Source organism: Enhydra lutris, unplaced genomic scaffold (genome assembly GCF_002288905.1).
Source record: "Enhydra lutris kenyoni isolate GAN:26980312 unplaced genomic scaffold, ASM228890v2 scaffoldscaffold32, whole genome shotgun sequence".
Taxonomy (NCBI): Eukaryota; Metazoa; Chordata; class Mammalia; order Carnivora; family Mustelidae; genus Enhydra; species Enhydra lutris.
The window spans coordinates 11,728,322-11,745,429 of record NW_019154116.1 but is presented as its reverse complement, the minus strand read 5'-3'; the positions used below and the strand labels follow the sequence as shown (position 1 = coordinate 11,745,429).

The 17,108-nt window shown below is 47.1% G+C and overlaps 1 protein-coding gene across 3 annotated transcripts in view; it reads right to left on the bottom strand.

The window, feature by feature from the left end:
- The window catches only part of LOC111153393 (trio Rho guanine nucleotide exchange factor), a 355,850-nt gene that overhangs the window by 164,350 nt on the left and 174,392 nt on the right, over positions 1 to 17,108 (bottom strand). For all 3 annotated transcript variants that reach the window (XM_022512390.1, XM_022512391.1, XM_022512392.1), the window contains 2 exons: positions 12,806 to 12,928; positions 641 to 832 (listed from right to left, as the gene is read on the bottom strand). In XM_022512390.1, the coding sequence (XP_022368098.1) occupies positions 641 to 832; positions 12,806 to 12,928 (315 nt within the window). The remainder of the gene's footprint in view (positions 1 to 640; positions 833 to 12,805; positions 12,929 to 17,108) is intronic.

The window sequence follows — 17,108 nt, the reverse complement described above, 5'->3', positions numbered from 1 at the left end:
ATATTCATTTCATATATTTCAAACAATGTTTCATATAACATAATCTCTTACAATGAGGTAAGTGCATTAACAAGAGCAGACCTATGACATTAGCATTAATATTATCACGGCCAGGTTGGCCTTGCTACCTTTACATTTAATATTACGTAAAATTCACTTCTCTGGGAATCTGAGAGTAGTCCCACAGTCGGATAAGATCAAAAGCCAACCATGACGTCGGCCACATGACAGACTAATACACAGAAAGGAAACCCAGCTCCGACCACAACGTTCAAGTCGTTTACTGACACTAAAATGGCCATGCTCTGTTCTCCCAAGTTAAAGGCAGCACCTTCAGCTCGCCATTTCCTGGCTCACTGGCTACTCCATGCCTCAACGGCCAGCCCAGCTCTCACGGGTCCACTGCTGCACACACACAGGCTTCCACCTCCCCTGGCAGAGGCATGGCCATCCTCGTGGGGCTAGAGGCTAGGAAGACCAGCCAGAAGCCTAGCGCACCCCTCCCCACAACCCCGTCCTCGCTGGTTCGCTCAGTGCAGATGGGCTACAACTCATCACTGGCCACCTCTGGCCCACTTTCTCACACCACAACCAGTCCACACTCTTCCCCAGGGGTTCACAGAGCCTCTCAGACCCTTACCTCCTTGACATGGCTATGAAAGGACACGGACATGTCCAGCAGGATCTTACGCTGCTCCACACGCCGAACAAAATCCTGTATCCGGTCTTCAAGCTGATGGGCAGCCTGATAAATCTCTTCTGGGTCACATTCCCCGGTCTGAGCCAGCTGTTCTGCTGCTTCTAGTAATTTATCCGCGTTGGTGTATGTGTTCTGCACAAGGGAAAATCCAGAGAAACAGAGGGTGAATTAAAAAAAAAAAAAAAAATCCAGCTGGGCCTCCTACCAGACTGCAATGTAGTCAATTTGGGACATTCCTGATCATTTCTGTAAATCCAACAGAAAAAAAAAAAAAAATGATGGAAAGAGAGGACTTTAGGAGTTCAATATACCTCTGTCAGCAGCTTTTCCCATTACTGTTCTAGATCGTTAAACACTGAACTTTCTGGCAAAGCCCTTCCTTCTCCAGCAGTGGTGGGGTGTCTGCAGCAGCTTCTGGCTGCCCCGACTCACACAGGGCCTTCCACTTCTTGTTGCCGCACACCCAAGACAGCCCCGAGCACGAATGCCCACTTCACTTTCCCTTCCAGTCTTGTGACGGAATGTGGGGTTCTAGTTTTGTTTTTCAGTATGATGTACGATTTTAAAATTCCCCAAAGGCAAGTGGAAAGATTAGGTTGCAAATACAAGTTGCCGTCTTCTTAACATGTTTCTACTTATCAGTAATCTGTGCTTATCTTTTTTCTACTTAAGGGGACATATGTTTTTGAGAAAAAGGAAATAACCATAATAGCCTATACATAGTAGCCAGAGTTTTAAAGAACTGAAAGTTATGTGTAAACAGGTATCAAAAACACTTTGACAATTATTCCATTTTAATTCATGATAAATGAAAGGCTGCAAATGGGTTCCACAGATACAGAGGTGTGTTAGAGGCCTGACCGTGTTCATGGAGCTGCTGGAGAGGGGGCTGGCCGGCAGGGGTCGGGGGCAGCCCAGACAGGTGGGAGGGCTTCAGCGCAGTGTGAGACCGGGGGAAGGTCTTCCAGGAAGGCCCACAGAGCAGGCTGCCGACCCTCTGAGAAACAGGTGGAATCCCTCATCCTTCTCCAACATGAGAGTCCCACAGCTGAGCAGGGTGGGCATCTCATCAGTGGCCCAGAATGTGGGGCGGTGTCCCTGGCAGAGAGCCTGAGCCTGGAGAAGGCCGAGGACGCCCCTGCACAGACAACCTCCCCCTGGGGAGACTGATCACATCCAGGGACATTCATCTCCTCAGCCGACAGGTTAAGGATAATGAGAGGCAGAGTCCTCACCTCTGAGAGGGGCCTGACAAATACAGACAAGGGGAAAAGCCGAGTTGACCTGTGTGACTGGGCTAGAATTAGAGGTATGAGTGTGAATACATGGTTTTCACAGATGTGTGAACGTGCTCCTCTCTCCCTCTGTCCCCTGAGAGGGCCCGGTAGCAGCAATGACCCAAGAGCAGTCAGTGTGCTTAGCACCCGGCTTTCCAGCCAGGAGTCACCATTTTCCTCCACAAGGAACCAGGGCTCCTGGAGACACAGCCGACTCGGCGGGGGTGGGGGGGTGTGTGGGGAGGTGGAGTACAAGATGAGGCTGTGGCGTCTTACTGTATCCACGAGTAAGGAAATGCTTAAGAACAGTGTGGGTGGGTCAGGACACAGACGGCAGCTTCAGCTCCCCCTGGCCCAATCAGGGATGGTCTGAGAGTAAACAGTGACAGCAACAGAGGATAATCCACCAAAAACAAGAGGAAACCACGAGTCCATGCAGACATAAACAAATAAATAAAATTGGCTGAGGAACAGGATATTTACAGAATTTCAGAGTAGCTCCCCGCTAAGTGCTTACTAATTACAAAGGGCAGCGGAGACTCATCTCATGATGGAGAATGTGGCTGACCCCACTTTAACCGAGAAATCCGCCTGAACAGCATATGCAGCAGGACAAGTTGAAGTTGGGTGCCAATGGGTGGGAAGACACGGGGACTCGGCGGCCCTGATGCGCCGGCTGAAGACGGATGTAGAGGCAGAACATACTCACGACTGAACGTCAGACAGACCCAGAGTGAGAAGCAGGCCCAAAATAATGGGCTTGAGATCTTCTGAAGTGTCAGGTCACCAAAGCTCAGAACAACCAGGCACGTGCTACAAACTCGGGGACAGCTGAGGTGAGATGGCTCAAGGCCACAGCTGATTCTGCACTGGGTCCTTTGGCCATAAAGGACATCACGGGGTCCGGGGACCAGCACATAAGCCTGCAGCAGGGCTCACTTCCTGATTTTGACAGTGGCATTGTGGGGTACAGACAAATGTCCCTTCCTGCTAGGAAATACACGCTAAAGTCAATGGCTTAACAGAGGGTTAAGTTCTTTGTGCTGTACTTCCAACTTTCCTGCAAGTTAAAAAAAATTTTTTTTAAACAAGTATAAACACAGCTTGATAGGTAGGAGATGGTCTCAGGAAGGATGGTCGTGATGCACTGAACAGAGCAGCAGGCGCCCCAGGCATCAGTGTCGGGGCAGAAGCCGTCCCTCCCAGGGCACGCTGGAAGTGGGGGTGCAGTGTCTACAGAGAATTTGGAGGTGTCCATAAAAACCAATGAAAAGTCAGTCTATGCTTTTACCATCAGCACAGGCTGCACTCCCACCTCTCCCTGCGCCAGAGCCACAAGCACTTACTGGGCCTTGGGTCTACACCTCAGCACGGCCCTTCCTTCTATAGATCAGGACACTGAGGCCCTCAGGGCAGTCACTGAGCTGGGCCAGAGGCTGAGTGTGGATCCTGTGCCCCCACCCCCCGGCCCCGCCCCCCGCACTGTTCAGCCCACGGAGTTTCAGGCAGCATTGTCCACGCACTGCCAAGAGGCGAAGCTCATCGCCGTCTCTCCCTGCCCATCTGAAAACCCGTTTTCAGGAGACTTCTCTTTTTGGTGCTCTGCATTATTAACTGAGGATCTCTGAACTCTTTCTGGAAATGAGTGAAGAGATGTCAAAGGACCCAATCCCTTAAAATACACCACTTATGGCCGGAGCTGGAAAGTGCATCCGTGTACGTCTCACATGGTCTCTGGAAACAACTACCCGAAGTCCTCTGAAAGCGCAGATTCTGATCTGACTGCAGAACTCAACTCTGCCACTGAGGGGCTGTCCGTGCACTCCGACGGGACCTCCTCGGAAGCTAAGTCAGAGCGACCCTGCGCGGAGCAGAGACGGTGAAAGGGCCACTTAAGAAGAGCTTTGTAATGACAGCAGCACGTTTCATAAACTCCGCTCTCCATCCTGTGCAACTCCAGACCTCCCCATCCCCCAGGCGCGTCTGGCACCCTGCCAAGGAGGACAGGGGCAACGAGAAGCCCTCCACACACAGATGTCGAACTGCTCGGAGATTCCAGGTGCCGGGGAGGAAAGAGTCTCACAGCAGATGCCCGAGAGTCAATACCAGTCACGTCACTGACCTGGTGCCCTGAGCTTCAGGCAGGAACGGACGAAGGAGGCGGGAGCTAATTTATGAATGAGAATCCGAACGGTGTCCTAACGAGCAAAAGGATGCGGGTGCTATTAACAACAATAAAAAGTAATAACAGAAACTCGGAGTCGAGAGGAGCCTCAGGAGACACAACAGCTAAATGCAACATGGCATCCTGGATGGGGTCCTGGAGTGGGGGAAACTCAGGAAATCTGCACAAAGGAGGGGCTCCAGGAAATCCATCCATCTCAGTTAACGCTGACAAACGTCCCACACTAAGAGCAATCATAGGGGAGGCTGGGGCCAGGTAGGGGAACGCCCTGCATCATTGCCACAATTTTTCTGCAGACCTGAAACTGGTCTAAAAAAATAGTTTCAAAGTATATGTGTTTATACAGTTGGCCCTTGAACAATACATTTGAACCGCATGGTCCACATACATGTGGATTTTTTTTTATGAATACAGTATTGCAAGTATACTTCATGGTATTACTAACTTTTTTCCTCTGGCCCACTTTATCATAAGAATACAACATACAACACGCATAACATATAAAATATGACAATTGGCTGCTTATGTGATCACTAAAGCTTCTGGTCAACAGTAGGCTACTAAGTATGTTTTGGGGGGGTCAAAAATTATACCTGGACTTTTGAGGCACCGGCTGGCAAACTGGTAGAGCGTGTAACCCTTGATCTTGGGGTTGCAGGTTTGGGCCCCATGTTGGGTGTAGAAATCACTTAGAAATAAAACCTTTGGGGCGCCTGGGTGGCTCAGTGGGTTAAAGCCTCTGCCTTCGGCTCAGGTCATGATCCCAGGGTCCTGGGATCGAGCCCCACATTGGGCTCTCTGCTGAGCAGGGAGCCTGCTTCCTCCTCTCTCGGACTGCCTCTCTGCCTACTTGTAATCTCTATCACATAAATAAATAAAATCTTTAAAAAAAAAAAAAAAGAAAGAAAATCTTTAAAAAAAAAAAGTTATACGTGGACTTTCAACTGCAGTGGGGGGGTGTCAGTGTCCCCAATCCCCACGTTGTTCGGGGGTCAGCTACATGGGTGTGCATGTACACACAACATATACATATACACACATATACACAATATACACACACATACACACAGCAGATTTTTCAAAAATACTTTAATCTTTGGAATAATCCTTGGGTACTTTCCACAATTATCTCAGACCTTCCCGAGAGGCCGGCCCCTGGTTCACAGAGAAAGCTCTCCTTGTGAAGCTCAGTTAGTAGCACTGAGGGCTCCAGCCACCGAGATTCTGCGGTACACTGCTGACGAGGGTCTGTGACCGTCGGAGGCTGTTCCAGGTGACCTTTCTGGGGACGACAGCTTTATGGAGACCCAGGCTTCCCCCCTTGGAGCCTCACCCAGGAAACATGTTCTGCACCTCTGGGCAGAGACATGAAAGAACCTGCCGGAGTATCGTGCTTTGTCCAGCGCGCGCACATTTTTTTTTAAGAGCTAAATCCTATTTTCTTATTGTCACCACGACCGTGAAGTCGCTTATCTCTTGTGTTTGATAAGGGGATCGGCAGGGGATATTGCCTCCCAGCACTGAACACTTTGTTTCTGAAAGCTTTTCTAACTCTTTGTCAGCAGGGAAGGATATCTGAGACATATGTGAGTTCATTTCAAACGAACAAGTGCATTTTTTAAATTTTCAGAGACACTACACAATATTTACTTCATCCCACTTCTCATTTCACGTGTGGAGAAAACGAGCCCACACAACGGATTCCACGGCTTTCCCTGGGCCCCCAGGATGGGCTGCTGCAGGGTCTCTGAAGCCGACAGCCTTCCTGTGGACAGAGCCCAGCCTGGATCCCTCTGCCTCAGAAGGTAAGAGACTTCCATACTGGTCATAAATGGACACTTTGGAGCCCCTGGCCTGTGCCCTGCGACAGCCTTATCCCAAGGATGGTGAGGAAACAAGGTGCAAAGGGGAAGTGACTCGTCCAGGTCAGTCAGGAGAGCCAGCATTGTTCAAACAACAGATGCCCAGGCCTGAGCTCCTCCTACAAGGGGAGACCCAGTATTTAAATCTCTACTTAAGGGGAGGCAGTGTCAGGAGACTGTTTTAGAGCCAGAAGAAGCCAGCCTTCTCCTGCCTTTGGCCTGCCATCCTGTCCCCAAGGGCACTTCTCCTCTGAGACGTGGGCCAACATTCTCTGTGAAGAGGAGTAAAGGAGATACTGGAAGGCCCAGGTCTGGGTGGGGCTGGAAGGGTTTCCTCTTTTCTGGAGAAGTATATCAAAATCGCAGAAGAGCCTGGACTGGGCAACACTGCAGTGCAGACAAGACCTTCCTTTCTCTACGGATCCTTATAGCTGCCCTGGTCTGGGACCAACAGAAGATTGCTGGAGGCTACATTTAGACAGAATCCAGTGAAAAAGATGGGTTTTCTGATCTTAGAGAACACAGGAGAGGAGAACATAAGTATTTCAAGGAATGATTACTTCTATTCCATCTGTTTTGTTTAAAAAAACAACAGACCAAAGTCTGCATATAGAAAGTTTTCAAGGTATCTTGTACTACCACGACAGAAAGGAATGGTGGGTCAGTGCATCTACATTCTGTGTTAAAAACCTCAGTGCCCTGGGGCACCAGGCTGGCTTAGTCCGTTAAGCGTCTGCCTTTGGCTCAGGTCATGATCTCAGGGTCCTGAGATGGAGCCCTGCCTCCGGCTCCTGGCTCAATAGGGAGCCTGCTTCCCCTTTCCCTTTGCCCCCCTCCCCCCACTCATGCTATCTCAAATAAAGAAATCTTAAAACAAAAAAACAAAGCCAGTGTTCTGAATCATTTAAAAGGCCCATAAATTGCCAGGGATCATTCTATCATCCACGAAGGGAAAGTGCAGGACACAAGCCTGCCACCGCTCCCCCCCACACACACAGGTCATACACAACCGAAATGCACTACAGCGTGACAGGACTCGCAACAGTAAGAGCAGAAGTGAAGAGGTCTGTGTGGCGTGTATCCAGGTCAAGCAAAAGACTGACTGCTGACTGCTCTCCATATGTGTTAGCATTTTACCTGAGAGATAATTTGGGGGGGGGGGGTGTTTCCTAGGCAGGGAATCGGCACAGCTAGTCTTACAGTTACCTGGCGAAGGTAGGAATCAGGTATCTTTTCACAGCTAGGGAAACTGAGGCTCAGGAAGATGGTGGAACATGCTCATGGTCGTAAAAGCAGTGAAGGCCTTAGGAAATGTAAGAATTGTCTGTGATAAGGGAAATCTGGTATCTTGTAAGCACAGGCCAACCTGAAGGAAATCTTTGATAGTAAGCATCGGGTTGAAATTCTCCACTATTAATTTATAAAAAAAACAAAATGCCACACCTTACATCAAAAAGTGAACTTATTGTGACGGGGCAGCCTGTGGTATGGAAGCAAGGACCTAGTAACTACAGCAAATGAGAAATGTAGGACATGCTGTGCAGTCTCCACAAAAGAGGACAATGAGCTCGGTAGCGACCAGGGAACTGGAGAACAGGCCTATCTTCTGCAAATCTTGCCCAAATGGAACGTCTCCTGCTTTCCTAAATGCCACACTTCTTTATCCTGGAAGACAAGACAATTACACAGCACCCACAAAAAGCTGTTGACAGAGACAGCTTCATGGAGAAGGCTGTCACAATACGTTTGGAAGGTGATGGGTCTCTCAGGGGACAGGCAGACGGGAGGGAAGGTAGCGTAAGCGCTCACAGGATGCCCGCCTGTGGGAAGATGCGATGGCAGAGATTTACTGATCGTATTCGAGAAATCAGTGCTCTGGAAACCGACTTCTTCCTTGAACCAGAGTTCTGTGGGCTTTACTTTACCAGCTCCTGGAATCCTAGCTTTTTCTATCTAAAGAGGAATGTCAATTTGAATATCTATATAGAAGGTAAAAGAGAAAATGCCTGCCAGAGAGCATCTCCCTTCCCAACAGGCACATGCAGAAAGCTTCCATGGAGAGAGTACGGATTTCATCTTTAAAGCTCCTGCGTGGACACGTGACATGGTTGCCCAGGCCACACCCCATCCACTCATCAGCCCAGATTCATGCGATAGGAAATGGCTACTCACATTACTGTACAAAGTAAAGAAGGGGACGGATCGTCAGATTAGTAGAGAGAAGGCTCTTGGCTCTGCAAAACTGCACATAAAACGTAGCCCAGTGCTTTCTGACGTGGCGACAGTGGCATGGGAAACGAAGAAAGGCCCAGGCCGGCAGCTCCTGTGAGAAGTCCCGCCCGCACACGGTACGCAGGGCTGTTCAGCTCGCTGCCACCAACCTGCCTGGACTCCTCCGTAGTTCCTCCTCCCCGGAGCACCAGAACTGCTCCACATAATACATCTATATTTAGTGCCTTTTAAATGAATTCAACCCTAAGACTTTCACTACTTCCTTCTTGTACCTGTTACTTCATCACATGCCACAACTCACCGTTCTGAAGAAGCTGTCTACATAAATGGCTAACTCTAGATCGCTGAAGACAATCTAGAGTGGATTTCCCAAAAGACCCATCAAGACGCAACCCTAAAAACAAAAAAACGGCAAAAAGAAATTTTCTTTGCCCCAAAACCCCAAAATTCGTTTTACTTTTGTGAATATGTTTCAGAGAATGAAATACAGCTCCTTACTAAGGACTGACAATACCTCTGCTTACATATTTAAGGGGCCTCCAAAGGCCATCCTGTCCAAAAACTGCCATAAATCTAAAATGTAAACCTCGATCTCTGCCATAAGCACCTCTCCTGTGATTTGCTTTGCCGGATGGCAGTCAAGGAAGGGGGCGGGCAGGGAGAACGGGTGGTGAAGGTCCCATGGCAGAAGGCCTCGTTCGCCCATGCTGCCCCAACACTGAGTCTGTGTCCCTTGGGAAGAGCCAGAAAACTTCAGTGAAGGAAGCTACAAACACAAGAGCAAGGCCACTGTTTGTCGGGACCAAACCTGCAGCACATGGCCAGTATCTGAAAACCAGAGGGAGGGAAAGTGGGTGCAGATGTTTACAAAGTGAACAAAGTATTTGCATTCAAGGCTGCTTTTGATGCACAGCTCAGATTTGGGGTGTAAGCAGTTTCAGTGTAAGGGGAAGAGGGTCAAGCACCCCTTATGATCCCAGGGACAATGAGCAGAGATAAGAAAGGACCGGGACTCAGCTGAGTAGGTAGAGGTGGGCGCAAACAAGCATCTGCCTCTCTCTGAACCAGGGGTGCTACTCTGACCCTCGGCTTGCCCTAGAAATCTGTGGACAGAAAAGTTTCCTACAGAGAAAGTCTTCTCACTCCTGCTGCCCCCTGGGAACTGGTGTTGACAGCTTTGATGTCTTAGACCTCAGACCTTAAACCTAGATGATGATGGCTTAGACCAGAGGAAATGAGTTTACCATGAAAAGAAAGGGCGTTAGGCACAGCAGAGACCTCCTTAATTTGGAATGGAGGGAACCACAGGAAGTGAAGGGAGAAGGGCCCGCAGAGTGCTGGACACACTAGGACGATCGGTAGGCCATCATCCTCCCATTAGTGGGAGCGTGGGAGGGCGTGGGAAGAGGCAAGGGCAGCCCAGCCTACCACCGTGGGGGACCGTGCTACTTGAGGGGATAGGCTCCATCTCCAGAGCCCATCTCTTCGCAGTTCTGCCTCTTACTTTCCTCAGTGCCTCAAGTCTTTGCTCATAGGACACGTTTCACGTCCATCCCAAACTACACGGGCCACAGCAGTAGCTTATCGCATGGAAAAAATGAAGGGGAGGTAAGAGCACATATTCCATACTTCTTCTACAACAGGAAGATAAAATATTTCCCAACAGGCATGAAGTAGGGACATCACACATGAAACAGACAAGAAAAATGCTCCAAGGATGCATCCTGCCTGAGACAAGGCTGCTGAACACACCATCCTTTCCTGCTCCTTTCTTGAGATGGAGAAGTAGAAAGGCCAAGATTGCCATTTTTACTCTCTATGTGAAGACATGCAGAGAAGGCGTTTTCACTGAACAAGACTTAAGTGGAGACTGCTTTGTTATCCTATAAGTTGCCCCGATTCAGTTCCCCAAAGTAGTGTGCATCTGAACACTGTCATGCAAAACTACAGACACACGGTACGGTTTACTCCTCTCTCTTACGGATGAGACCACATTGTTGGATCTGTTGACATTCTTCCTTTTATAAGGGAAGAACCTCTTTATTTCTAATAATGTTTTTATACTCTCCAACCTACTTGCTTAGTCTTAATGTTTGTAAGTCAGTTTTATTTTGGTTATTATTTGTCTGGTGGATCTTTCTCTAATAGGTTATATACTTTGAAACTTCCTGGGTATTTATGTTTTAGGCGTGTCCTCCGAAAACAATAGCATGATTTTTAAGAGATAATCAGAGAATCTTTTGTCTCTTTACAAGTAAAATCTATTTTGTATTTATTGTAATTACTGATACTTATGAACAAATTACTACATCTTATTCTGTGATTTCTATCATGATTTTTGTTTTGTTTCTTTTGCTTCCACTAGACCCATTTCCATAAATTTTTATTTACTCAGTTTTCTGTGTTTCTTTTCCTGCTAAGATTCCTAGGAAGCGACACTTCCTATCCCTAGACTGTACGTTGTCACTCTGAAGTGCTAACATGCCCCCAGGTTTACAGGTGTCAGGAAAGCAGTGGCTCCTGCCAGCCCCCAAACCCACGTGAGTGCTATCCTGTTTTTAACTACTCCAAGCCTACCTTTAAATGGTCAGTCCTTAGATTTATAAATATGCTTGTCAATTTCTATGCTCAATCTTGATCCCAGTCCTTCCTTCTGATACTTTCCTTTTTATTAACTAATTCATTTGATAAATACCTGCTGATCACTTAAACACACCAGGCACTGTTCCAGGGGTCAGTGAGAGAGAAAAGAACAAAACAAAGGCCCTATTCTTGTAGCGTTCATATTGTAGCGGGTGCTTCCATTATTCTTACTCAACCACATGCCTTGGGGCACGTGGGTGGCGCTGACATTTGAGCACCCTACTCTTGGTTTCGGCTCAGGTCATGATCTCAGGGTCAAGAGATCGAGGCCCATGTCGGGCATGATAGTGGAGTGTGGAGCCTGTTCAAGAATCTTTTCCCTCTCCCTCTGCCCCTCCCCACCACTCTCATGCACATGCATTCTCCTTTTCTCTCTCGGAAATAAACAAATCTTTAAAAAAACAAACAGACAAACAAACAAACAAAAAATTAGGGCACCTGGGTGGCTCAGTCGTTAAGTGTCTGCCTTTAGCTCAGGTCATGATCCCCGGGTCCTGGGATGGAGGCCTGCATCAGGCTCCCTGCTCAGTGGGAAGCCTGCTTCTCCCTCTCCCACTCCCCCTGCTTGTGTTCCCTCTTTCACGGTCTCTCAGTCAAATAAATAAATAAAATCTTAAAAAAAAATAAAAAATAAAAAAATAAACTATATGCTTTAGTTCTTCTGGTAAGCATCTAAAGAGTAAACTCATTCAGTCTTGGTCTGCATTTTGTCATCATTGAATGACAGTTTCACTGGATCTGGAATTCCAGGTTCAGAGTTAATTTCCCTTAAGACTATTCTACCAACTTCCAGTACCTGTGGTTCCTGGTGAGAAGTGGCCTTCCTTATTTCCTTTCTTCCTTCCTTCCTCCCTTATTTTTAAGATTTTTTTTTTCTAGAGAGAGAGTGAGTCAGTGGAAGGACAGAATGAGAGGGAGACTCCCAAACAGACTCCCCACCTAGCACAGATCCCAATGCGGGGCTCGACCTCATGACCCCCAAGGATCACGACCTGAGCTGAAACCATGAGTCATTCGCTCAACCAACAGTGCCCCAAGAAGTTGACTGTCTTTCTAACAGCCCTTCTCACAAAAGTTGTTTTCTCATTTCTTTTTGTTTTTAAGACGTTGTCTTTGAGGTTCCTTGGTTTTACAATAATGTATTTCAGTTTGGCTGCGTCCTACTAGACAACTTCTTTTTAAAGTAACTTTTCCCCTGCACCTCCTTATAACTTCCATATCATACGGAACGGACACACACAACGCCCACGTTATTGTCATCTCTCCCTTCTTCACTCCACTTTCTTTCAAAGTACATTTACCAAATAATAAGTCGTAGGAAGACCCTGGCCTGGGTGACTTCCCCGCCACCCCATGCACACCTGACTTCCTCCCAGAAGCCTTTGCGGTGCCTACTTTCCAGATAAGAAAGTTAATCTGAGAAATGTGAAGAGATTTTTCCCAATGACACAGTTAGTGAGCATCACAGCCAATGCTCCAACTCACAAATCGCGTGCCCTAAACACACTACACACTCTACATCCTCTTTCTAAGTACACACACGTAAAAAAACTGGAGAAGGACAAGAAATGCTGGTCTGTCATTCCAGAAATGCAAGAAGAGCCATTACTGTTTGACTATCAGGTGAAATCTCACAAATGAGTCAATAGGCATAGGTACAGTAAGTATGGGAAAACATTCAGAGCATTTTTCTGAGTCAAGAACACCTTATTTTATGGCCCAAGCAACAGACAAAATCATCTTTTTGAGCAGGTAAGAACAACCTCACTCTCAAATCTGAGCATTACCTCCTCTGAACCACCTTTAAACATATCTAGCCAAGGGTCACTCATCTCAAATGCTAAAACGAACTCAAAACCAACAACATAGGTATTTATGGCAGAAAATAGTGAAGCTATGGTTTTACCTGTGCTACTTCTTCAAAATCTTCATGACGTTTCTGTAGAGCTCTGGCCCGATGAAGAGATTTCCCCACACCCGTATGTTTGCTCAGAAATGCTTCTCCATGGTTCTCAATCCAGTCGAGCACCTACAATAAAATACAGGTATACATGCCATAAAAACAATGTTCTGGGGCGCCTGGGTGGCTCAGTGGGTTAAGCCTCTGCCTTTGGCCAGAGGTCATGGTGTCAGGGTCCTGGGATCGAGCCCCGCATCGGGCTCTCTGCTCAGTAGGGAGCCTGCTCCCCTCTCCCTCGCCGCCTACTTGTAATCTCTGTCTGTCAAATAAGTAAAAAAATAAATCTTTTTAAAAAGAAATGTTCTGTCTCGTTTGATGGCTAGGCCTACCCACCTCCCACCCCACGCCCTGATACATTCTGTTGTCAAAACTATAACAAACAAGAAGCAGAGGAAGGAAAAAACTGGAAGCAACTGGACACGAATCTACCATGTCTGATCAGCTCTCCCAATGTGGTTTTCAGCAGCTCTTACTGTAAAAGCATGAGTCCGTCTCTGTATAATGATTAAGTCTCCTATCATTTTATGCACAATGGAGCATCCAAAACTGAGTGGGTTTGGGATAAGATAGTAGTTATCAAGCCACAGACAACCAGTTTAACTTGACATTTTTATAAGGCTCAAAGCTTCCCAACTCAGGCAATTCAAGTTTAACCACAGAGTTAATGTTTTTCTGTCCCTTCTTTAGACCACTGAAAACATACAAACACAACCTAAGAAAACAAGACACTTCAATGCCTCTGTCCTGGTCTTTGAGGATAATTTATTCTGTAAACTACTAAGCTGTTGTCAAAGCTAAACATTCCATGAATTTAATTACATAAAAGTTCTTGCAAGTTGACGTCCACCACATACAGAATGGGAGTGAAAGTGAAGCAGTGAAGCCCGACGCTTCTAGGTTCAGAGCCGAGGCCGAGGATTTCACTGGCTCTCGTACTTGGGAAACCACAGAACACTGACATGAACAAAATATTTACATTACCATTAAATGTACTCTTGGCCCCTTTCTGATGGGGAAAAGAGAACTAGCAAACAATAAGTCAGTGACATCTTTCCCTAAAAACTAAAACTTTAGTACGAGGAATTCAAATATTCGAACACATTTGTTACCGAACTGCTGAATGCCACCTGTCATACTCTGCGTTTCATTTCTATGGTAACACTGTACGGATCAAAACTATCTCAGATAGAAGCGGCAGCTGGGGCAGGCACAGCCAGGACAGCGGTTGCGGGGACAACGGAAGCAGACTAGTCATGGCACCCCACTAATGGCAAAATATAAGGGCTCTTAACATTCAGTGCTATGAAAAGGATCCCTTGCCCTTTGTTGCCTGCAGTAGAGAGAGATCAGTGGTGCTGACAGAACTGTTTAAAAAAAAATTTAAAAAAAGGCAGCTGGTAAGGGCCAGTCGTCGTCCAGGGACACCTGGCCTTGTTATACATCACTCCAAACCAGCGACCTTCCGAAGCCAAGGGTCTGGCCGAGGGCCCTTTCTGCATAGGGTTTAGTAAAGTTAGTAGTACACATAAATAAAATAGCTTGCAAACCCGAATAAATTGCTGGTGGTCCTCTTAAAGACCCTGCAGAATTAGCAAAGGTGTTGGTGCATGGGGGGAGAGGGCGGGCACGGAGAACCCAGAGGCCAAGCCTTGCGGCAGAGGCTTGGCTAAAGCCACACACCTACCTTATTGCCACGGCTCATTTCTGAACCTCTTTTGTCAATGCCTCCCATCTGCTAGCCACTCGGGGTCACACTACCAGAGTGCTTCTTCGTGTATCTACCTGTAACCTGTCACCTGGCTCCCAGTCCTCCTGAGAGCTCACTCATTTCCACTCTCCGTTTCTAGCCTTCGCTACATACCCCGGGTTGGGCTATGTGTTCTTGGTCAAGTTCTTTATCCTTCCTGGACTGTGGCTTCCGTGGGGCTCAGGGACATGTGAGGTCCATGTCAGGCACATGAACACCAGCGTGGTGGATATGCACTATGGGCAGCCTCTCCACCCGAACCACAGCGCGTGGCAGACTGCCATCTAATTTACAGCCCGGTGGTGGCACAAGCTATAATTATCCGTAGCTTTTCAGTTTAACTTTTTTTTTTTTAAAGTAATCTCTACACCTAACACAGGGCTCAAACACATGACCCCAAGATCAAGAGTCACACACTTCTCAGACTGAGCCAGCCAGGCGCCCCATCGATTGCTTTTTAATTAGTGTACATTATTTTCCTTTCTTGAGGTGAGAGAGAGAGAGAGAGAGCGCTCCAGTACTACCATTAGTAAACAGTGCTACATTCACGCCTGACTTCAAGGCAGACATAAAGCTGCTGAATTGTTTACATGAGTCTCTTAATTCTTAATATAAAACACAGACCCTGTTTCACTCCTACGAAATGTTCATTGACAAGTTCAAGATGTCTCAACCTCAAGGATGGATACAGTTAAATGGAATGTGCCTCTGGACATGGGGCCAATACCACACAGGAGACAAGGATCAAATATTTTTGGCTTGAAAAGAACTTAAAGATACATAAGTACACCTAGGCTATGGTCTCCCTGGCTGTCATAAAGGGCTAAGAGATCTTTCTTTCTTTTTTAAGATTTTATTTATTTATTTGACAGACAGAGATCACAAGTAGGCAGAGAGGCAGGCAGAGAGAGGGGGGGAAGCAGGCTTCCTGCTGAGCAGAGAGCCTGATGTGGGGCTCGATCCCAGGACCCTGGGATCATGACCTGAGCCGAAGGCAGAGGCTTTAACCCACTGAGCCACCCACGCGCCCCGAGACCTTTCTTTTTAACTACAGTATATTTTGTATATTCTTCAACTTTACTGTTAAAAGTTAAGCCACTTGCAAGCAGCAAATCTGATAATCACCAGCAACTCAATAAAGACTTGAAATAAGGGCACAATTTCAAAAAGTAAAACATAAACATTATTTGGTAGAAATGGCTGAGGAAGCAAAATACAGTATATTTAAAATAATAAAAGTTTGGTTTTGAAGCCCAAGAAGTCTTTCAGGGAGTGAAAGTTGGAAATTAAAGCTACTATGAACCAACCGCTCAGAGTTACAACTTTTCTTTCATTAGAGCTTCCTTTAGACAGAATTGTAAATACCAGATAAAATTTTATTTCCAACAAACATGAAAGTAATTCAAAAGTGTACGAACGCCAAGCACTTAAAAAAAAAAAAAATAGTGGCAGACAATTATGAAATCCAGCTCACATTCATAACCAAATACCCCACGAGGCTTTTGCTTCTTTTACAAGTCTGAGGACACTCCTCAGATTGCCAAGGAATCCTGAACCAATAGAGCTGTCCAAACAGCATCTCAAAGACATGCCTACAGAATCTCTTCCATTTAAAACATAAAAATACTTGCAAATCAGGGGCTTCATCAACCTCTTCCAGTCAGCCACCTCCCTGACCTCAGCTGTAGCCAGCAGCTGTCGTCTTGTGACCCCAGCCTCAGAAACACACTGGCACAGTGGTTTGTGGTGCTGCTGCTAGATTGGAGGAAAAGGACAAAAGTGATCCCTTCCCACAGGCTACCTGGTCCCTGGGCAGAAGAGCAAAGCTGGGAGGCCAATGCCACCTCCCTCTCTGGGCAGATGCTGTGCTACGAGCTCATTTCGCTGTACATCAGTGCCCTCTAATGGACACAGTGACACCACCAAGGTCAAGGTCACTTCAAAGTGAGATACCAACACAACACGAATACCGTCTCAGCATCTAAGTCAAAATGTCAGATGGGCGGGACATATTACATATTGCTTAATTTAACTCTCTGTAATTACAAGATAGATCATGATGATGGCAAGTATGATTGTGCTCATTTCCTCCCTAATAATTATATTGTTGTCTGAGAACCTGCTGCTGCGGCAAGCACCGGCCTGGGCTGTGTGCGCGCTAAGCCATCAATCCTCACAGCGTTCTGGGGCAGGGAGGCACAGCACGTCCCCATTTCACAGATGGAGACACAGGACCAAGGATCCTCGACTACCCAGAAAGTCTGGTCAGAGGGTCCATGCTCTTAACTTCTGGTCTACAGCTCTTAAGTCGGCTCAAGTGCCACAGAAATGGGACAATAGGGTCTGGAAGGAAAGAGCTGTTCTTGTCTGCAAACAGCTGGAGGTTTCTGGGCAATGACCTCTGCCGAAGTGACTGTTACAGTGGACAGCAAACGCCACCAAGTCTCAGGTACAGCCGTGGGCACCAGCTGCTAGCGCCCCTCCCTAACAGGCGGGCCACGC